At 35.5% G+C, this 23,185-nt stretch overlaps 2 protein-coding genes across 2 annotated transcripts; both read left to right on the forward strand.

The window, feature by feature from the left end:
- The first annotated feature begins 2,983 nt into the window (after positions 1-2,983).
- ube2v1 (ubiquitin conjugating enzyme E2 V1) lies at positions 2,984-8,777 on the forward strand. Its single transcript, XM_005798900.2, has 4 exons — positions 2,984-3,061; positions 4,629-4,777; positions 5,741-5,866; positions 7,853-8,777. Exons 1-4 carry the CDS (start codon positions 3,040-3,042, stop codon positions 7,997-7,999), a joined length of 444 nt encoding a protein of 147 aa, XP_005798957.1. The 5' UTR covers positions 2,984-3,039; the 3' UTR covers positions 8,000-8,777.
- A 4,004-nt stretch (positions 8,778-12,781) lies between these two features.
- Positions 12,782-22,009, forward strand: slc52a3 (solute carrier family 52 member 3). The gene is made up of 4 exons (XM_005798901.2): positions 12,782-12,934; positions 13,598-14,632; positions 18,906-19,029; positions 19,180-22,009. The coding sequence occupies exons 2-4, from the start codon at positions 13,632-13,634 to the stop codon at positions 19,390-19,392; spliced, it is 1,338 nt and encodes a 445-aa protein (XP_005798958.1). The 5' UTR covers positions 12,782-12,934; positions 13,598-13,631; the 3' UTR covers positions 19,393-22,009.
- Positions 22,010-23,185: the final 1,176 nt, after the last annotated feature.

The following is a 23,185-nucleotide window of genomic DNA, read 5'->3' on the forward strand; positions in this document are numbered from 1 at the left end:
TTCATCAAAAGTAAATCTCTGATTTTTCAGAGACAGGCCCGTTACAATAACAATTTTTACTGGACGATAAATTGTCCCATAAGTTATTGCGATAGAAGATAATATTGTTGTTTTGAGACCAATTTGAAGTAATATAATGGTAATGCAAGAATACATCCTCAAAGATCAATAAACTTTAATTTCTATTGAACATTTAACACTGGATCTGGAGGACATTTTGAATATCCAAAATAAGAAAAATAATATAAATTACAAAGTCTCTCCGTAAACAAAATTGTCCTTCAAAGAAAGAGGCTAGTTGAGACAAAAACACCAGACTGGAGTCTTTTATCAGAGAAAAGAGAAATGAGCTTGTTTTAATTTATCATGCAATTAATTGATTTATTGCGACAGGCCTACCCAGAGCAGCTGTCATCATTTTGTGAGATCGGGTTCGCTTTACACCCGTCCTCCTCCAGAACGCATCTGGCTTCCCGGCAGTACAAAACAGGGCAGTACTGTCCGGATCACCAGAAGAAAACTTGGAAAAACAAACAAAAAAACCCCAACAGAAATACTAAAATCAAACCTCATGAACTTTCTGCCACTAAGTCACTTAAACAGGCTCTGCTAAATATAAGGTAATTAAAAGGACTATTAGTTACTGACTACATCACTGAGCATAATGTTGATTTCAAGCGTAGTAAGATAGTTGCACCAGAAACTAGACCAAAAATATAAGATTTTGTGGTTTTGCAGTGCAGTTTTAAGGATGTCTTGTGCTTCTTGTAAATCCGTAAGATATAGGGTAATGACTATTGGTTATTGATAGAAAAGGCTTAAAGAGACTCATTCATTGGTAATAAAGACTCGCATGACAGAGAACTTTGAACGGAGGATTTGTGGTGAGCTAAACGGGAACCCAAACCACTTTCTCTCTTGGCTTTAGGTGCTTTTGTTATCGATTTATTGCGCATAAATGTTCTCTCCAAGTGCTCTCAGGATTGTAGTTAGAGCCATTTAAATACTTTAGTGGGATTTTCTTGTGTGGGTAAAAACAACCACTCCATTACAAGAGTTAAGGATATCATTTGAAGTATTAAAACAAATTTGAGTTGAGACAGATTTTGTTGGGTAAAGCAGGCAGTTGACTGACGCATTCCTGGTTGTTTTGTGGCCGTGAATCAATACAAATATCTTCTGTCTGTTTGTTAGGAAGGTATAATTAGTTTTTGTTTCCATTTCGGAGGACTGAACGATCAGAAATGGATCAGAGGTGTATTTACACACCATATAAAGATGATATAACCTTGATTTCTGGAAGTTAATGAGCTAGTCATAATGAGTCCTAGGTTTTTCAAATTAATTGCCTTATGCTTTCCTTAAGGATTTACAGTAAATGTTGCCACCGTTGTTGGAGAAAACGGTCTGAGTGACTTTATTTTGCCTGTCATATGACTCATTTCTCTCTGAGTTGGAACCCACATGGATGTCGGTGTTGGTCGGATGCCCTTGGAGACGAAGCTTAGATATCAGAATAATGCCTTGATGCCTTTTTGTTGTCTTCCTTATGGGAGGCTTATAATGTACATATTAACCTGTATTTATAAATAAACTAACAAACACCAACTTTTTTGTGTGTGTTCTTTGCCTTGAAGACGTTGGATACTTTAACCATACATCTGAAAAGTATTAGAATATCAATAAAAGTTTAATTCACCGTCCAATTCAGTGGCATCCCATTTTTATGCAAAATTGGGCAGTCACAAATTTATTTGAAAATAAATTTCACAAAGTTGAAAAGCTGTCCTGTTTTTCCAAATTAAAATGCAAATTATTGTTATTTTTTTAAATCTACTCAGCAATAAAATAAACATGCAATATTTTTTATTGAAGCAAAGTGGCAATGGAGAGTTTCCTAACTTTTTAGCAATTTTTTCAGTTTTTTTTTAAAGCTTTTAATCTATTCTCAGCAATAAAAACAATAACTTTCTTTTTTAAAAATCATTTTATAAGCCCAGTTTAATAAATGCATAAGCTCTGTTTTTTATTTTATTTTTTTAAAAGTCTACTTACTATGAAATTAACCTGCTCCAATTTTCTGAGAAACTGAAATTTTAGACTTCATTTGGTGCAACACATAATGTAAATCAGGGGTGTGAAACTCAGTTTAATTTTAGGTCACATCATGAAGCATGAATGTCCTCAAAGAGCCGGTTGTGGCAGAAATTATTAGCTAAAACTACTGTTAGAATATTGTAGCTTTCTCTGCATTCAATGAGGATCTCTAGAAATTTTATATTTAGCATCTAAGTAATTTGTACAAACAAAAACTCACTTAATTTGATTAAAATTACACAACTATTATTTTGAAGTTCTATTTCTGTGGCTCTTTGCAGTCCAGGGGGCCAGAGAAACATCTTCATAACCAATGATTTTTGAATCGATACTATGTAGCCAGATTTGGATCACAGGCATTAATTTTGATGCATTTGATCTAAATTAACTGAAAAAGGCTTAAAATATATATAACTGTATAATGAATATACGTGTTTTACTTTTTAAATTAAAGTAAAAAATCAACCATGAAGAGTTTGAAACTCTATTTAAGAGTATGTTGAATTTTTAAAACAGGGACCTGTAAACAACATTAGTTGTAACACTGTCTCTGGACATCCTAGAAGTCGAATAATAGACCTATTAATAATTAAAACGCAGCTGGTGTAACACTGGAGAGCAGCAGCTGTTGTTCCTCGCTGTTATTTTTTACATTTACTATTAACCAATCTGTCACAGCTCTTATTCACCTCACATTGATTAGCCTATATGAATATATAATCAATTAACTTGATGTATTTCAAAATAAAGCATGGACTTTATCTCCATCATTTTATTTCCTTAAAAAGATCAAGGAAGATCATTTTTATTATGGCCTCTGGGTTTTATTTAATTATTAAATAAAGCAGTAAGCCTTTTTTTAGGAGGAAGCAAAGAAAAAGCAACAGCTACAACGTGCGCGCACCACTGGGCACGTGCGCGTTCCCGCTGCGTAGCGACAAGATGGCGGTCGCCACCGGATCAGGTAAATGATGAAAAAACATCTTTAATCACCCAAAGATTGCCTTTTCTAATTCGCTAATGTATACATCTTCATAACCAATGAGTTTTGAATCGATACTAACTATGTAGCATAATGTGGAGGTGTGTTTTAGAAAAGATAAACGCGAAATAAAAGCCCCAAAGAATGAATAGGAAGCGATGGCAGCAGCTAAGCTAACCTAAATTTAAAGTTTAAATAACCGATCTTGCAGGATTGGCGAAAGAATTTCTGTACTGTCAGTTAGTGACTTTATTGTTCATATAATTTAGCTTAGCAATGTGAGCCTCTAAAGCCAAATGTCGCCTACTGGGACCGCGTTCCCTCCGCGTACTTATTTGCAACATTGCGATATTAACCGACGCTGAAAACGGATGTCACCGGCCGGGGTTTGTCCCCTCGCTGATTGTTGGTGTTGGCGCATCCGCATCCAGGCGTGTTGACGGTCAGCAGCGACGGGACCTGCTGCGGTGGCCCGGGCTGTGCCGATGCCGGTGGGCTGGAAACGTGGCTGAGTTTGTTCGGAGGGCGCAGCTCTGCCTCCGTCTCACTGCAGAGGCCAAGTGATGCAGCAGCACGGCGGCGGGACCACAGTAAATCAAAACAGCGGTGGTTGTAGGCCACGTTCACCAGGAAGGCACAGGACAAAAGAATGGAACAAAAACAGGGCGACATTTCATCATTTTAGATGATCAAAGAGCCACCTGGAGACTCCAAATGTAGCAGATGAAGCTTAAAGTGTTGCACATTAATTCTTATTTATTGATAAGGGAAAACCACATCTAATTCACAGAAGTGCTTTGATACCTATTTAATAGTCAAATCACTAGATTGGCATCAAAGCACTTTTAATAAAATCTTCCAAATCTCCTCCAGGGTCAGATTCAGCTTCACTTGGTAAAAAAAACCAAAAAACTCCTATAATCACTTTTTGCTATTCAATTATTAATCAGTTATAAAACAGTCAACAGATCACTGTACTGTACTGAACGTGGGATTATATGAATATATAATCAATTAACCTGATGCTTTTCAAAATAAAGCATGAACTTTATATCCATCATTTTATTTCCTTGAAAAGATCAAGGATGATAATTATTATTATGGCCTATGGGTTTTTATTTAATTTCATCCAAAGCAGCAAACAGCAGTATATATTTTTAGGAGGAAACAAAAATGAATACAAGCTGAAAAGTTTGACTCTTTCAGGCAAGCAGAAAGAGCTGAACCTTACACATGTTGATGAGCTACAAAGGATCCACTAAAGGAATGTTATGTTATTGCATTTCAGGCAATAAAATGTTTATTTTCCTATTTAAAAAGGAATAGTATTACATAGTTTAGTGTATTCGTAATACTGTATAAAAGGTTTAAATGAAAAATATGGAGAATGTGCCAGTTTTTAAAATCTGATCAATCAATTAATTGTCAGAATACTTGATTGAATACACAATTGCATTAACTTCAAGTTTTATTGCAGTAACTCAGCGTCTTGTCAACAAACAGTTTAAACGAGACGTATTTACACCTTTTTTTCTTTTTCCACAAACAGGCGTTAAAGTTCCCCGCAACTTCCGACTTTTGGAGGAGCTGGAAGAGGGTCAGAAGGGTGTGGGAGACGGAACGGTGAGCTGGGGCCTGGAGGACGACGAGGACATGACCCTGACACGGTGGAGAGGCGTGATCCTCGGCCCTCCGAGGGTTAGTGGTGCCGTTTCAACACCTAACAGCCTCGTAAGGCATTAAGCAGCAGAGGTTAAAGGTTAATGCAGTGCTGCATGACAGGAAAGGTGGGAGGTTTGAGCTGAACATGGAGCTTCAGAGAGCAGATCAGGGAGGAGAATTAAGACCAGCTTCCTCTAAAGGCTGGCAGAGTTTTTATCCTTAGGTCTCTGAGTTTAAACCACATCAGATGTAATCACAGGCCAAGAAATATCATTTCTAATAAGTAAAATCACCAAAAATGTAATTTTTTAAACTAAGCCTGAACTATTTTAATTAAATTATCAGATTTTAATGTAGGAAAAGGATTGTAGATCCAAAACTTCAAATGGTTTTTGCACCTTTTCTTTGTTGTTAAATGAAAAGCATCCTGTTTGTTTTATTTTGACCTCATTTTATTAAAACTGATAAAATATTTAATCTATTATCAGCAATAAAAACAGGATCTAGTTCAGTCTTCATTTAACTACCATTGTAAATAGGAAAAAAAGGAGTAAATTTCCACCCAAAAAATCAGAAATGTTGAGATTAATCTCAGAAAGTTTCTGAAAAAATTTATTAAATTAGGTGCACAAAAAACAAACATAAATATGGAGTTTCATATTTGAAAAAAGGAATGTAAGATTGTATTTGCTTTATAATGTATTTCTAATATTGTGTAAAAATAAAAAGTCTGCAAAAAACAGTTTTTCTTTAATCCGATTAACGATCAGAATAATCGATCACTGCAGTAATCATCGCAGAGCTACTGGACAGATTCTTCAGAAGAAGTTTTGTTTATTGTTACTTTACTGTGTTTACATGCTGTTCACTGTTTTTAATTGTACCATAAATATGCTTGGTAAACGTTTGTATTTACACATTAAATATGGGTAGAAGTTGCATCTTTTCCAGTTTCCAGACTCGGCCTGCTAACCTCTCTGTCTGTCTGTCCGTCCGCAGACGAGTTATGAAAACAGGATGTACAACCTGAAGGTTGAATGTGGGCCAGGCTACCCAGACTCTCCGCCGTTTGTCAGATTTGTGACCAAGATAAACTTGAATGGCGTGCACACGTCCAACGGCGTGGTATGTAAATCCCCAAAGCTACTAACTATGATGACTATGAATGTTATCTTCTGTGATTATCTTTGATTATTTGTTTAGTATTTGCTTCAGGAGTGGCTGTTTAAAACCAGAAGGGACTTTTTCCCATGTCTGTTGTGCAGTGATGAGATTCTGTTTCAGTTTTATGCTTGTAGGAAAAGAACTGACAGATGGTTTGCCTAAATAAATGTTTATAATTTAAAATTGAATGGCTCTATTATGATTTATAAGCTGATTTTGGTTCATTATAAAGTTAATTTTTTACATTTTTTCATGTTATAACGACAAACTGTAATGTATTATGAGATAGACCAGCATAAAGCAGCATGTAATTGTGGATTTTAAGAGTAATTATACATTATTTTACTTTTTTTTTTTGTACAAAGACAATCTGAAAAGTGTGGTGTACATCTGTATTCAATTCCCTGACTATATTTTGAAAAACCGCATTTCTGTGACAAGCTTTTCACGAAGAAATGTGAATTTTGTCTCATTCTTTGTAAAATAACTCCAGTTTACTCATGTTGGGTGGAAAGTGTGAATATCAAGTGGTCTGGGCTTTAACTAAGCCATTCTTACAAACCAATCAATAAGGTTTGATTCTGTTGAAACTCTGGCTGCAGAGTCTAAAAACACTTTTCAAGTAAATTGGTTGCATGGGATTTTATTTAGTGGTGTTGTAGGAAAGGGGGTTTAATACAAATGCTGTTTGCCAAACCTTTTAGTAAAAAAAAAAAAGCGCTAATCTGAGTTGGTCGATTGCATAAAACGTCAACATAACTTCATTATGTAATAAGATGTGGCTGTAAAATGTAATAAAACATCATTAAAACTGCATTATGTAATAAGTGTTATAAAATCTTTTAACACATTTTGAATTATTTGTAAACATGTCAGTTAACGAGGATTCTGAAATGGTGACTAAATGACTGAAAGTTTGGACTTTATTGACCAAAGTTTCAATTTAAATTGAAACTTTGGTCAATGTTGTAGTATCTACAACATGATCGTTATTTGAAGAATAAAGATCAGAGTTTGTTCATTTATCGCATAATGTGCCACATTATCACATAATTTCTAAAAAAGAGCAACCTCTGCATTTTGTAATTATCAGCGCAAAATATAATAATGTCATTACACTGCAAAAACAGAAAACCTTACTAAGTATTTTGGTTTAGTTTTTAGTGCAAATATTTTAGTACACTTAAAATAATAAGAAACTAACTTATAGGTAGCTTTTCAGCAACATACAGGGGCTTGTTTTAAATCATTCATTCATTAATGTTAATGAAAAAGTATTAGCTTCACTGGCAGATTATTTCACTTATTCTGTGGAAAAAAATCTTGTTACAGGTGAATTAATCTGCCAGTGAAATTATATCTTTTTACAATCAATATTATGGATTTATTGACTTAAAAAAAAGAGTTACTTGCAAGTTTGTCTTATTTCAAATGTACTAAGATATTTGCACTAGAAACTAGGCCAAAAGTAAGATTTTGTTTTTAAAGTGTACTAAAAAAACACAGATTTCTCCCAAGTATTTTTGTCTGATTTCTTGTACAAATATCTTGGTACATTTAAAATAAGAAAACTTAGTCTATAATCCCTTAATTTTGGTTTAAAAAGTTCTAGTTCCACTGGCAGATTATGTCACTTATAGTGTGGGGAAAATATCTTGTCATAAGTGGAACTAGTACATTTTTATCAATTTTAAGGAATTGCTCACGTTTTGCTGAAAAGTTACATATAAGTTGGTTTTGTCTTATTTCAAGTGTACTAAGATATTTGCACAAGACCAAGAGTACTTTGAGATTTTGTGTTTTTGCAGTGTACATATGTGGCAGAAAGAATTAAAAATGGGTTCTGTAGTTTTATTTATTGACGTTTTATTGCATATTGAACCCTGATATTGCGTGTCGCGGTATTGGATCTGGAGCTTCACCTCGTTGACGTCTGGCTCTCCGCAGGTCGACATGCACGCCGTGACCCCGCTGGCCAAGTGGCAGAACTCCTACAGCATTCGCATGGTGCTGCTGGAACTGCGGCGCCTCATGATGTGCAAGGAGAACATGAAGCTTCCTCAGCCGCCAGAGGGCCAGATGTACTCCAACTGAGCTTCTGCTGCTTCTTCCGTCATGTTCTTCTCCTTCTTCCTCCCTCCGATTTTCTCTCTGTTTAGTTTTAATCCCTTAATCCAAACGTCATGCCATGAGACACTCCACCTTCCACCTACAAACATGCACATAAGCAGCAGGAGACGTAAAAGCGCCAGAGCAGAGACATTAAGAGCTACTCAGAAAGCACTTAGATTCTCTTCATTAGTCATTTCAGGCCCTGGTCTTTCATTAGAAATCATCCAAATACTGTACATTGTACTAATTATTATTTTTTCCAGTTATAAATGTTAAAAATGCTGATTGTATAATAACAAACTTATTGAGTGTTTCTCTTTGTGTGCTGCCTTTTGTATCATAGAAAACATAGGAAACTTTAACATGCATCACCATACTTGGCTAAACGTGGCTTGGAGAAGATGTACATAAGAATCCCAGTTTTTCTCTTTCTTTCTTTTCTTTTTCTATTTTTACTGCATTCCACGTGGCAATAAGAATGTCTTTATGTGTTCAGATAAATCTAGATGTGTTGCTGTGGGCTTTGCAAAAATGTTTTTGTACAGGTGCTTTTGTAAATGCATAATGTTTAGAGTTGTAAACATTGTGTATTTATCTAAAATTATATCCTAAGAGGCATTGTATGCAATTAGACCTGCATTTATATCATGCTTGAAAAGAAAAGTGAAATCAGCTACCTCTTTTGGCCCAACTCGATGTGATGTACTGCATTATTGTGTTTCTCTCTCCATTTTCTTTCATAAATCTCTATTCATGCGTCTCTGGTGAAGATTGTTGTGTATTCTGCCACCACGTGACACGTTTAATAGATTATTATATCGATAACCTGGAAATAGCTTAATTTTTAAAGATGAATGGAAAAAGTCAAAGTATTTTTGATGATGCTTTTCCCACCTTTTCATCAGTCTTAGCTGAAAATAAGCAAAAACATATTCTAAATTAAAGAAAAACAATTTTAAAAAGCACATTAGATAACATATAGATGCATCTAAATTCATTAAAATTAAAGGTATGGCAGGCTGTTTTAACATAAAATTGAAACTGATTTTTGACTACACATATTAAGATACATATATTTTCACTTGAGATGCCTTTAATTACATTCTAACTTATATAAATGTCAGATTTATCATGAAGTTGTATGGAGGCTTCAATTCAAGATTTCTGCAATGAATTACTATCTCACTGGTTGTGCAGGAGGCTCTACTAATACTTTTATAGACTTGGGAATAGTAAATTAAAGGCCAACTGACATTTTAAAAATATATATTAAGGATTTTTTAGGATCTTAATTTTAGAAGAATTCAAGACACTAAGGATGTGCTCACATCCAGTACTGATTCTGATTTTATTCACATAAATTATAAAAAACGCACTAGATATAATCTGAAATGAAGCTGTATAATCTACATCTAGAGCTTTCTATAGCATATACTAAGATGGAGGCTCAGCGTTTCTACTGTATCAGCTTATAATATTTTACCCATTGCATCTTATTTATAAATGTTGACAAAATACTAAAGGTACAATGCTGCAGTTTGCAAATATTAGTGGTGATGGTATATCAGACAAATTACACGGCAGAGATTATGGAAAAGATGACTGATTTTAGCTTTTTTTTCTCTCCAGATAATATTTAGGAAGCATTGCTGCTAACTTAAACTAAACTTTATCATAAATATAAAGTGAAAAATGTTTCACAATGTTTTTATAATCTTTTCAGAGAGGAGCAATAAAATGGCTAAATGGACAGAGTTAGAATTTTACGTATATAAAAATTAGAGGAAGTTTTGACTGAAAAACAACATTAAGCTGAATTCAGCAGAGCAGAGAACATGTGGAGGAAGTGTGACACATGACCTTTTCCTGAGCACGTAATGCTGACTGTTACTTTGTGTGATCACATTTTTAACCCAAAAAGCTTCATTTTCTTGTTAGAAAGTGGAAGCTCTATGTCAGATGTCTGTCCAGTTAAAATAAAGTCACAACAGCAGCTTTGACGAACATAAACAGAGTATTAAAGCCACATTTTTAAAACTAGTTACTATCTAAATGTAATATATTCACATATTTACATCAGTTATTTAGTTCAAAAGGGGAAACTCAAAGAGATTAATTGAAAAGTGAACAGGTCGAAATGAGAATTTATTCTACATTAAAAAAAAATCAAGAGTTTGTTACTTATTAGTAAAATAATTTATAAAAGTTAAGCGAGACTTTCTTACTGCAGTTTTTTTTTTATTGGTGTTTTAGTTTCTCTTCAGTGATAAAAGACATGTATGTGGCTACATCATGAGTTTGTACCTAAATATCTCCAGAAATACCTCAAACTATCACTAGATCCTCTTTTTTTATTTTTAAACTTTTACTTCACCAGATAAAAATTCACAAGAATCACTTGACCAAGAAAGGAAGCAGCACACGTTACAATAAAGACAGAAATAATAAAAATAAATATTAAAAATATATAAAATATTAACAATTTGACAGTAAAGTGTAAAAAAACCAAACAGTGGCAAGATAAGATTTGGAAAACTGCTGACATCTGTAATAGTTTATTTTTGCAGACTGCTTTAGATCGAAGCATCTGGAAAATATAAAAATAAACAGTTTGTTTTCAGATGCTGCTACACTACATGAGTCTTTATTCAGAGCAAAGCAGCCTCTCGCTTCACTCTGGATCGACTCCAGCTCCTTTCTCAGGGGACTTGATCTCAAGACGTTATTGATTCTCACAATCAATGGGATTTTTCTGACCTTCGAGCTTAAAACTGAGCTTAGTTTTTCTTCTTATTGATCTTAACTCACAGATCAATAAAACATCTTGGTTGAGGCATTCACATCAGACTTTAAATTAATTATATTTTAACAAGTACTAATGACTTAATGATGTACATGACATTTATTAATGTTTTTAAATACAGTCTCATGCTATTGGTTGGATGTAACATGTTTAATTTAAATGTCGATAGGAAATGTTTCATACAGTCTTACATTTTCAGTTTTCTAACAACCCAGTAAGAATGTTTATAAGTGCGTTTAAACATTCACCTGGAACTAAAATGTTTTTACATAACCTGTAGTTTTACAGTCCTTACAACCTGGTAAAGTTTGGCAGGCATTATGGCTCGAGATGCAGCTTCTTCTAAACCAATTTATGGTTTCCTTCGAGGTCTGAACTGCTGATCCTGATTTAATGGGTAAGAACTAGAACAAGTGCAAACATATCTGTCTAAACTTTAAACGATTACAAGCGACAAACACTGACCGGGAAAGAAAAATGTGCTGCAAGTTAAACTGTAACATGAATAATACGGTTTAGTGATGCATTTACTGACTGAATAAAATTGACAGATTTAGTTGTGAGGCATTTAGTGAACCTACAAAAAAAAAAATCTGACTTTCTGTCCAAAAACTAGTTTATCCAATTTTTAATTCTGTCTTTGGGAGAAAAACTCAAGAGATTAAAATGCCATCTAGAGTTACAAGACCAGCCGCAGTGATGTTTTTATGACGTCAGGGTTGTTTAATTATTGACCTGCAATGACCTTTGTCAACATCAGGAAACTGACGCTCCCAATGACGTGCAAACAACATGCTGTAGTTTCACGTTACGGCCAGTAGGGGGTGGTGAAGGTTAAAGGCTTACTGTGTGACAGGAAAGTGGGAAATATTCAATAATCTGCAGTTTAATACAAGCTAAAAGCTATTATAGAAGCAAATACACCTAAATTCAGTGTGTAAGTGACCATAAAAAGAAAAAACAATGTTTTTTTGGAAATAATTAACTTTTAATGTCTCTGTGTTGCAACAGAGATAGCGCTTAGGTTATTTTGTTTGTTTTATTATCTGTGCTGTTTATTTACTTTCTTTTCTTTTGTAATTTATATTTAATTAGTCTGTTTTAATTTCCTGAAGAAACTTAGTCAAGGGATTTTTTTTGTTGCTTGAAATAAGAAATTTTTACTTCTTTACTTTGTAACTATTGATATTCTAGTTTCTAGACTATATTTATAATCAGTAATATCTTATTAATATCAAGCTTTAATATCCTACTGAGACAATTAAGTACAAAAACACTTAAGAAAAATATTCTAAAAAATTATCTTGTCAGAAAGCAAACATGCATAAATCTCTTTAATATAAGATATTTAATCTTAGATTTCTGTTTTTGCATTGGGGATTTGGTTGCTGACTTACTTTATTTATTAGTTTATAAATTGTGGATTACTTATTTTTATTCCTTAGAGAAACTCCTATTAAGTTATAATAGTACTTTTGCTGTAATGTTTCCCTTTTGCTTCTTTTTGTTTTGTTTGTATTTCTTCTAATTCAAGGAAAGCGCTTTGAAATGCCTTGTTATTGAAAATGTGCAATGTAAATAAATGTACCTTACTTCCTAATGTAAACATTTCAGTGAATATAATGTAAAAAACAAAAAGTCACATTTAAGTACAAATACTGCAATTTTTTTTGCAAATATTTCAAAATTATCTCCTCAAAATCAGTGATTTTGATTGCAAAAAAATCACAAAATCCTGAAGGAATAAATGTTCAATATTATTTAATTTGAAAAAGTACTTATTGAAAGCAAACATAGCTTCCTAATGAATATTCTAATAGCTTGTTGGTGGGTTTTATTGGTATGTTTTGGCACACTGGCCCTTTAAGAACATTCAGGATCTTGACCTATCCAAAAATGGTTCTGATTTTGACCCAGAGTGGTTGGACTTCCTTATCAGCAGTGAATAAAGTGCAGGTTTAGGCCCGGCCCATGGTGCAGCGGACTCTGACCCACTCAGCAGCCGCGCTGTAAGTCCAGCATGTCTGTGCAGAGACAGCCCGTCGCCAACCTCTTTGTCTCCTCATACAATGACAGACGGTCCAGTGCGGCGCTTTGAGGAACTGCAGAAACTTGTAAGTACATTGAAACACCCAGCAGTCGTCTGAGTCATTGATTTCCTGAACTGATAGAAAATCAGAGCACAGAAAGTTTTACTCTGAAGTTTTTGTTGTAGTTTTGAACATTTTAGACCAAAGGGATGTACTCTACTTAAATCAATAAATTAACCTGTGTATGACACAATTTCCTCCAAAACTTCAAAATAAGAGCCCTGAGGTATCTATTCTATACTTTTGACTTAAAAAACTAATTGTAAAGCTAATTAAAATAAGCTGCCAGTGTCCTGTCTGAACGCTGCAGACTGTAATTAGACTGGATAATATTAATAAAGGGTAGATGTCAGAATTCCGAGATTAAAGATAATTTGGAGGAGAAAAAGTCAGAATTCTGAGATTAAAATCTGAATACTGAGATTGAAGTCAGAATATTGAGATTAAAGACATATTTTGGAGATTAAAGGCATAATTTGGAGGAGAAAAAAAGTCAAAATTCTGAGTAAAAGACAGAATTCAGAAAAAAAATCTGAATTTTGAGATTAAAGTCAGAATATTTTTTTCTTCAGTAGCACTAATCCTCTTGCCGTCAGTTCAGTGCGTTGTGTTAAAGTAAAGCCTGAACAATAACCAAATGAAGCTTTCAGCTCTATCATCTTGATGTTTCTGCGTTTCTTCCCGTAGGTATGACCGATCGTTAGACGGATCCGGCTGAAGCATGGCGCTGCGGGTGCACCTCCTGGCCTGCGCCTTTGGCCTGGGCTCCTGGGTGGCGGTGAACGGCCTGTGGGTGGAGCTTCCCCTCATCGTCAACGCTCTGCCTGAAGGCTGGGAGCTCCCCTCGTACCTCACGGTCATCATCCAGCTGGCCAACCTGGGCCCCCTGCTGGTCACCCTCATGCACAAACTGCGTCCCGGTCGTCTCAACGAGCGCGCCGTCATTTACTCCGTCCTCTCCATCGGCATCGCCTCCTGCATCCTGCTCGTCTTCTTCTGGGACAAAACTACGGTTGTGGCCGGGGCGTCGCGCAGCACCGCCTTCTTCATCATCACTTTCTTCCTCTCTCTGGTGGACTGCACATCTTCAGTGACCTTCCTACCTTTTATGATGCAGCTTCCAGCTAAATACATCACCACCTACTTCATTGGAGAAGGGTTGAGTGGTTTCATCCCCGGTGTCATTGCTTTGGCGCAAGGCGTCGGCATGGCCAAGTGCGTCAACAGCTCTCACACGTCAGGAAACCACTCAGACGAGGAAGTGTGGTCATTGCAAACACAGTATCTTCCTCCAAACTTCTCCACAGAGGTGTTCTTCTCCTTCCTGGCGGCCATGATGTGCATTAGCTTGGCTGCGTCCATTGGGCTGAACAGGCTGCCTCGGACATACGAGCTGTCTACTGAAAACCTTGTGCCGGACACGGTGGGCCCAATCAGCTCTGGGCTGGACAACCCAGCAGCAGAAACTGATGGCAAGAAAAATGAGCAGGAAGGAAAAGAGAAGAGCAAACCTCTGCTGGCTGAACCACAATACTCCATTCCCGAGCTGGTCTTCATGTACCTCCTTGTGGTTTGGGTCAACGCTCTGACTAATGGACTGCTGCCATCGGTCCAGACGTATTCCTGCATGTCGTATGGGAATCTTGCCTATCATCTGTCTGCAGCTTTGGCCTCAGTGGCCAACCCAGTGGCCTGCACTATTGCAATGTTCTTCCAGAGCAGGTAAAAAAAATACTCTTCACAGAATTTAAGTCATGAAACTCATGAAACATGAAGCACCGCAAAGCGTTGACGCTACAGTAAGTGTGTACAAGCTTTTTGTCACGTACGAGCCGGCCAAAAAAATATCATTTTAAAAATCCAAAATCACCAAAAATACAAGGTTTTTTTAATCTACTCAGCCACAAATTATGCATAAATTATTTTAATTAAACACATAAAGTAATCAGATTTTTTTCTTTAGAATCAGGATCATAGATTTTTGGGTTTGATTGAAGAAAACTCAACAGTAAAAAAGGATCATTTGAAAGTCTTCATTTGAAAACACTTATTGTATTTATCCAAGTTTTAATACAGCGATGAAAAGCAGTAATCTAGAGCAGTCGTCCCCAACCACTGGGCCGCGGACCGGTACCGGGCCGCGCAAGAAATAACGAACTACTTCCGGATCTTTTATTTTGAAAATCCCAAACCGGATTTTACCGATTACGTCTTGCACGTCAAAATTGAGCCAATTGAATGAGTAACAAAACAACATAGGAGTACTGCGCGCACCACTCCCCCAAATTTCCCCCATACTCCACTTTAAACACCCTTGCTCTACAGGTAAAGTAATTAGAAATGGGGAATAGCAAGAGGACCCTTGCTGCTTGTATAAAATTTCATAAGTCAGGTGCTACAAATCAACTTCAGTTGATTAACAAGCAAAACAAACCAGCAATGAAAAAACTGAAGCTGCCAATCAGAAATGATTTGTACATGGATAAAAAAATTGTGCAAAAGCAGAAAACATTTAAGACATTGCAAGCATGGATATTACAGCAAAATCTGGGATGCTCAGAAGAAAATAAGAAAAAGACTGAAAGCACAAGATGGCTTATTATTTGGAAAAGTTACCAAAAGACGTTTCTCCATAAAGGAATTTGCCAACTTGCAACTGGAACTTTAAGATTTCTGGTTCACTGACATTTGGACAAATTAGACCAATGTAGAAAAGTTTGGCCATATTACACAAATTGAGGTGATGATTTGGGCTTTTTATAATCCATATCCAAGTTGATCTGGTAGGGTCACAGGCTGTGTGCTTTCAGAGCCACCAAAGTGAAGAGGCTCATGACTTTCAGCATTCACTTGAGCAATACGCTGATGAATCGTTTTGAGGGGATTTCCACTGTATCTGGATGATCCAAGTATCATGCCTGTCTTGCAAGCTGCCTGAATACATTTAGTACTTCAAACCCTGCTGAAGTTGAACCAATTTCCTCGTGGTATGATCTACATCAGAGTCATCTGATCAGATAATCTAATCAGGCACAAATAGACTGTGCTCCTGCTATTTTGTGTCATTATGTCACAGTAGAAATCCAGATTTAGCCTTAGAGCTCATGGTAGTCACAGACCTATGATTAGTCGGACGAAAGGAGTCATTTTGGTGGGTTGACTTCAACCCCTCATCCTGTGTCAATGTCCCAAAGAATATCAGCAAAGAAGAAAAAGGAAAGCAAAAGAAAAATGAATAATGGCGCGCATTTTCGTCAACCAGATGGAAATGCTAACTCTACTGTAAAAGCATAACAGTACAACGGCATATTAGGGCCATTATAGATAGAAAAAAAGTTAATTTATGCCAAAAAAAAAAACTCAGAAATGTTGAGAATAATTTCTGAAATTTTCTAAATAGATAAATAAATAAAACATCTACATTTTTTTTACGTTTTTCTAGAAATTTTCTGAGGTTAATCAAAAAAATTCTGAGCTTTTTCTTGCAACTTCTGGAGCTTTGAAATTTCCCTGGTCTTTCTAGAAAATTTCTAAGATTATTCACAAATTTTCAGATGTTTTTGGCAGAAATTTAGCCATTTTTCTTTCAATCTACAATGGCTCTAATATGTCATTCTATAATCCTACTACCAGACAAATTAGAAAAATTCCATCAAAGTGGGTGGGGCCAATAGACACTGAGGGGCGTGGCCAAGTTTGGATGAGCAGAGCGATAATTTGTTAGTTGTGATTGGTTCTTTTTCATCCAAGGAATACTCCGGTATTAATGGAAAAGTGAACGCAACATGCTTTGTAAGACGTAGAATTTCACGTATTTTTGATCTTCTTGGTGTTCCATAGATGAGGAGCAGGAACATCAAAAGTGAATTAGCAACTGACTGTGAGGTATAAATGCAAAACACCACAAATTATTGTTTGTTTGCATGAATATATGTGCTCACATCAGTTTCACTTCACGATCAGATTGGTGGCATGAAGACAGCGATACAGAGATGCAGTTTTTGAGCAAAACTGCATGAAAAGTCACGGTGATAAAACATCCACATCCCCCTGTGTGTGACTCTTATGATTCAACTCAAGTAGGGCACCACTAAGCAAGAATTAAACAAGTTTACACAAAAGTCATTTTTACAGAAACACACCATTAAGGTCCAATTTCTACACTTTATCTACAAAAGAGGCTTATTTTTCTGGTTTAGTTACGTTTTAACATAGTTTTGTATAAAAATGTCTGCAAACTGAACAAGGAGGACTGAATTTTCCACTTACTGCAGCTAATGGTGGTGCCACAAGCCAGTGAATCAGGGAGTGTGTTTAATTTTTTCCCATGACTGTGTTGACAGCGCAGTGCATCATCAGGACATTAGTCATAAATTCCCCAGGCTCTGCGGGTTGTGGGGTTGCGTCTCTGTGGAGTGGGTTTGAATCAGACAGCTGTCTCTACATCACATCACATCGCTGTCTGGGGAGGTTATTTGGTTTCTTTCTCAGGTTTATAAAAAAAACTCTACAAAATTCTTTCTTTATCACAAGTCATTTAGTTTGAAAAGTCACCAGAAAAAATATCAATTTGTCACCAGGTTTGATTATAGCAACAAAAAATTGTTGTAGTGTATTGACTAAAAATATTCATACCCCTGGCAGGTTTAAATTATTTTCATTTAACTTCTTTTCTGATTGGAAAGGCAATAATAGAACATCATAAAAGGATTAATTAAAATAAAAAACATTTTTTGTTCAGATTTCAATAAAAATTGTTGTTGACTCTTTTCTGGCATTACACCAATCAAGCCATTATTATAAGCTTTCTGCATGTCTCTTCTGGTATACTGACTATTTATCTTTAGTGATGAGCTACACTTTGCCATCACCCTAATGTTTAGCTCAAAAACATCCTTCCCCCTCCCCAGAATCAATCCAGGATTTTGGCAAGGCGTCTCCAAAATGTTAGTCTGTGTATAATAATAATAATAATAATAATAATAATACTTAAAATGATTACTTTAACACAAACTTCATGCAGAAAGACTCCATGCAGGGATTCAAACCCAGGACTTTCTTTCTGTAAAGCAACAATGCAACGAACTGCGCTAACAATATACTCAAGTATCGTAACTTCAGATTAGGGCACCAGCTAACAATTATTTTTGCTATCAAGTAATCTATAAATTATTCTTACAATTTATCAATTAATCAGATGAGAAGATTTGCATATTTTTTTATTTTTCATTTAAGCCCTTTTCATATATTATAATATATTAAAAGATGCAAACAAGCAATCAAATTCCTTTTACAAATAAGAAAATAAACATTTACACAACATAATAGAGCACTGCTTTAATGCTTGGTCATTTGCTGCAAAGGATGTATCTACAATTTAAAAAAAAATACTTTTAACATAAAAATGTGAAAAGTTGAGTCATTTCTGCTTGGATTAACATCAGAAATAACCTGATAACTCCTTTTTTAAAATTAATTTATTAATAATTAGATGACCAAAGTTTTTTTTTTTTTGTTGCTGAATTTGAAGCGGTTGAAGCAAAAACTTGAGGAGTTTTGGGGAAAACATATTTACAAAGTTTTTTTTTTTAAATTTAATTGTAAAATGCATAGATTTTTTGTACAGTTTAGGTTTAAATACTGCTCTGACTTGTTCTTTCAACAAATGGCCTTTTTTGAGTCTGAATACTTTCAAATTCAAATATACTTTATTGATCCCAAAGGGAAATTAAGTGTTATTATAATGCATTAATTCAGAACTTTTAAAGAGTTACTGTAAATGGTGACGGCTGTTGGCAGGAAATATCTCTGGTAACAGTTTGTATCACAGTAAATCTGAAGAAGCCTCTGACTCTGTTTTAGTTAACGATTAATCTATTACTAAATTAGTTGACAATTATTTCTATAAAATCAAGGTGAAACTTCAAAAGATAACCTGCTTTAGTCTTTCATTTATATCAGGAGACTGTAGCTAACTGACTCTGTTTGTATTCAGGTCTCTGATGTTTCTTTGCGTCCTGACCGTGTTGGGTTCAGGCTTCGGCGGCTATAATATGGCCATGGCAGCTCTGAGTCCCTGTCCTCTGCTGCGTGGGTCTGCCCTGGGAGAGGCGATCATTGTGAGTGAAATCACTGTGTCATTATTTGTCCGTGTTTTTATCAGAAAGGTGATAAAGTTCAGTGCCTTCAAGGTTTAACTGTGTCACTATGTCCCCGTTTAACCACTGAGAGAAGCAGGTGAGTCCTGACTCCTGTTTTATCCCCACCAGGTGCTCTCTTGGCTCTTGTTCACTGGGACGCTGTCTTACGTTAAGGTGATGGTGGGAGTCATCCTGAGAGATCGCAGCCACAGCGCCCTCGTGTGGTGCGGAGCTGCAGCACAGGTGGGCTCGCTGGTCGGCTCCGTCACCATGTTCCCGCTGGTTAACGTTTACCGGCTCTTCAAGTCGGGAGACTTCTGCAACACTGAGTGTCCGTTATGACAGTCAGCCTGAAAGTCTCCAGAGTCTCAAGTACAGAAACAGATCTGGATGTTTGTGTATTTAATTACTTTATAGGAGCAAAATGCCAAAATGTATGACAGAGTGCTAGGGCCAGGCTAAGAAAAAAATTAAAATAAAAGGTAACACTTTATTTGAAGGCATGTGCATAAGACTGACATGACACTGTCATAAACATAACACCTGTTATGAATATGAAGGAGTACTCATTCATTTTGTAAATGACACTTTTAATGCAAAGCTGCATTAAAAGTGTCATTATTTACCTAATTACACTTCATGACAGCAGTCAAATATTCATGAAGACTCATTCATAATCATAAAAGTTGTTATATCTTGTTTATGACAGTCTCATGTCAGTTTTGTGCACACCAATTGAAATAAAGTGTTACAGAATAAAAAAATTAAATTACAAAAAAATGGCATGAAATTACAAAAATGTTAGAATGACGTTGTGTGAGAATAAAGTCAAAATAATAAGCAAATAATATGTTAATGTTAGGAGAATAAAGTCATAATATTAGCAAAATAAAGTTGTAGTAGTAATATGAGAATAAAGTCATAGAATCATATGAATAAAGTTATAACATTACATAAATAAAATCAAAATATTACGTAGATAATGTTGTTACGTTATGTCATAATATTTCAAGAATAAAGTCGTAAAATTACCAAAAATAAGGTTGTATTAAACATATCAGTGTCAGGTTATTAGAATAATTGTATTTTGATGTCTTATTCAGTATATCCCTTTTTGTAAAACCAATTATCAAAGTATAATTTCACTACACACCACAGTGGTAATAATAACAGCTTTTATGTGTCAGATTTATGACTTTATTCTAATAATGTCACTTTTTTTCTTGTATTATTTTTACTTAATTCTCATAATTTTATTTTATTATCTGTTCTTAAACTTGGCTCGATTACTCTGTCTCTAAAGGCTCCATGACTTCTTGTGCAACAATTTTATATTATTTTGTTATTATTACTTTTAGAAACACAGCCTTCAGTGGTGATAATCTAAAACCTAAGAACCGTCTGCCATCAGTTCACAGGACTAAAATCATGACTGTTGCCAATAATTTTCACTCTGCTACGTTTGTATAAATGTTTACTATTATACAGAGAAAATCTATAACCTTCAAAGTGAATATCTACTGAATGTAAGAATCCTGCATTGTACTTTTCTGACCAGCAGATGTCACAAACACACTTTTAAAACACGAATGCACTCATCAGTGAAACGCATCAATTCCTGTTTAACTTCCACCTGTAACCTCAACATTTTAATGCACTTTGCAACTTAATAACTGTATTCTTTTGGATTTTTGCTCCTAATTTTGCTTTTAATCTCAATCTCAATCGTTTTGTAGCCAGATTATAAAAGCTTCTTCAAGGTTGAATATGTTCAATTTAAAACCTTTTATTGCCTTTTAATCCTGATTAAAAGTTATGATCTGCAATAAAGATCAAAAATACGTTCAATTTTATTTAATATCTCATATAAAATGCAGCTTTGTTAATTTAAAATGTTTTTCAGCTCTGGGAATGATCTTACAGAAGAATAATTTCAGTACCGTAATACAGTGTAAAAAAGCTAAATGAGAACAATGGGTGAATAACATACACATTTTGGATATATTTAAATATAATTTAGGAACAATTACAGATCATCTGACCTTATTTAAGATTTGTAAGGCATGGCATTCAGATTTTTAAATGAAATAAAGGTTTTGTTTAGACTGTGGAGAAACCCAGTTAATCATAAACACTAAATATTCAATTAAATTCAAATTGAAAGATACTTTATTGACCCTAAAGTGAAAATTAATATTGTTGTAATTTTGTATTTCAAATATTTTAGAAATGCTCTGGAAAAATCTCCAAACAAACATGTGTCCACTGTACAGTGGTGCTAACTGCATTAAAATAAAATATATGACTTTATAATCTAAAACACCTGTGTAGTAATTTTGTGGTTGTTAAAAAATAAAAATAAAAGTTGTTTTACGGCAACGCCTCTCTTTCACAGACCTCTGCTTCTAACATTAAATAATCAGGCTGAAAATATACAATTTTATATCAGATTGAAAACTGGCCACCAAATTATATTCAATGCCTCTCTAGATCTACAGTAGTTAGCTGTGGTTGTTTAATCTAATCCAGGGTGATAAAGGTTTAGTCACGTGGGACAAAATCATAAAGTCAAAAGTACTAATGGGTCAAAAACTGTAACTTTTAGTCAGTTTTTCTTTCATTTGCTCAACAATAAACTAAGCATGCAATATTTTAACAAAACTAAGTAGCTCAGTTTTTCTTGTAGGAAAGCAAAACTTGAAAATAACGTCTGCATGTTTGCCTCATTAAAAGACAGACATCCAGTCTGCAAATAATTTGGGACTAATTTGGAACCAAATTTACAGAAACTGATCTATTCTCAGCACAAGAAAAGGATTACAGTCACTCTTTCTCTGAAAACACCTTCTGTATGTGGTCAAATTTAATGAACTAATTCAATAAATTAAAGCCTGCTTTAGAGTAAAAGTCACTGAACAAAAACATGGTGAAATTTAGATTTACGATGAAATTAAAGAAAATGGAAAAACACTAATATTTTGTGTTGTATCTAACTTTTTTGTCTCTTATTATTAGAAATAAAATATCACCATCTCCATCAATCACTTTTGTTGTGTAAGGAGAAATTTATCCCATTCTTAAAAGGCCATAAGTGGCCCCCGCGCCACACTTTGGACATCCCTGATCTAATCTATGAAGAAGAAATAGGCTCCAACATATGACTGCAGCATGTTGCTGACAAACTGTTGCAGCAATATATATATATATAAATCAACGTTTGTGATAAATCCGCTATTATATATTTCATAAATGATTTTGCATATTGCAAGTTGGACTAAAATTGTTTTCCTCCAACTTTACTACTTAAAACCAAGACCTTATTTTAACATTAAACGACATGCAGGAGAGATAACAAACAGTCCCAGAAGAGTAAAATACCCAATAATCAGGAATTGGACGACCCATTCCATGAAATATCTGAATGCCGCCGCCAGCGTTTTGAGGAGAACCACGAGGACCAGAGGGTGGTTTCCCCTCAGCAGCTGTTCTCCATCCTGACCCTTCAGATTGAGAGCGAGAGGTTCCCCGGCCGAGGTCTGTGGGGCGGGGGGAGGAGTCTAATTACTGACGCTCAGCGGGGGCCGATGGCTGTTGCTCCTGCCGGCGGTCACTTGGGAGCTTTTTTGACCCCAACACGGAGTAAAAACAAAAAGATAAGGAAGGCCACAATTAGCCCTACGCAGCCTGCGGGGCTCGGGATCAGTGGAGGAGAAGCACAGATGGGACTTTCTCACTTGGATTTGCTGAATCCACATTGCAGCGTGTATAAACCAAGCAGAAATCACTGCACACGACTGCAGATGCGATTTCGCAGGATAGGGTTGTGCAAAATCTTAAAGGCAACCCAGTGTGTCTACATGGGCAACACAAAACATGCTCATTACCCACCCAACTCAACGTTTACACTCACACATGAAAATGGCTGCAAACAGATGCGCAAATATACAACTGTTGAAAAGCAGAAGTAGAGCCTCCTGCACGGCCAGCAAGAATGCAGCAAGTGGTTTCTGGATGATAAATCAACAACAAAACACTTGTCTTTTCCAGCAGCGCATACAGTGGCAAAACCAGTTGACCAAACATGCTGGAACTCCATTTGGGTTGCTAGGTAACAGGGCTGGGCTCAGCTGGGGTT

Source organism: Xiphophorus maculatus, chromosome 1 (genome assembly GCF_002775205.1).
Source record: "Xiphophorus maculatus strain JP 163 A chromosome 1, X_maculatus-5.0-male, whole genome shotgun sequence".
NCBI lineage: Eukaryota > Metazoa > Chordata > Actinopteri > Cyprinodontiformes > Poeciliidae > Xiphophorus > Xiphophorus maculatus.

Bases quoted from the DNA above. Each gene is read 5' to 3' on its own strand.
- ube2v1 (XM_005798900.2), top strand. From the start codon at position 3,040: ATGGCGGTCGCCACCGGATCAG. The intron at 3,062-4,628 runs GTAAATGATGAA...TTCCACAAACAG, and splicing joins GGCGGTCGCCACCGGATCAG to GCGTTAAAGTTCCCCGCAAC. The intron at 5,867-7,852 runs GTATGTAAATCC...GGCTCTCCGCAG, and splicing joins TGCACACGTCCAACGGCGTG to GTCGACATGCACGCCGTGAC.
- slc52a3 (XM_005798901.2), top strand. From the start codon at position 13,632: ATGGCGCTGCGGGTGCACCTCCTGGCCTGCGCCTTTGGCCTGGGCTCC. The intron at 14,633-18,905 runs GTAAAAAAAATA...GTTTGTATTCAG, and splicing joins GCAATGTTCTTCCAGAGCAG to GTCTCTGATGTTTCTTTGCG. The intron at 19,030-19,179 runs GTGAGTGAAATC...TATCCCCACCAG, and splicing joins CCCTGGGAGAGGCGATCATT to GTGCTCTCTTGGCTCTTGTT.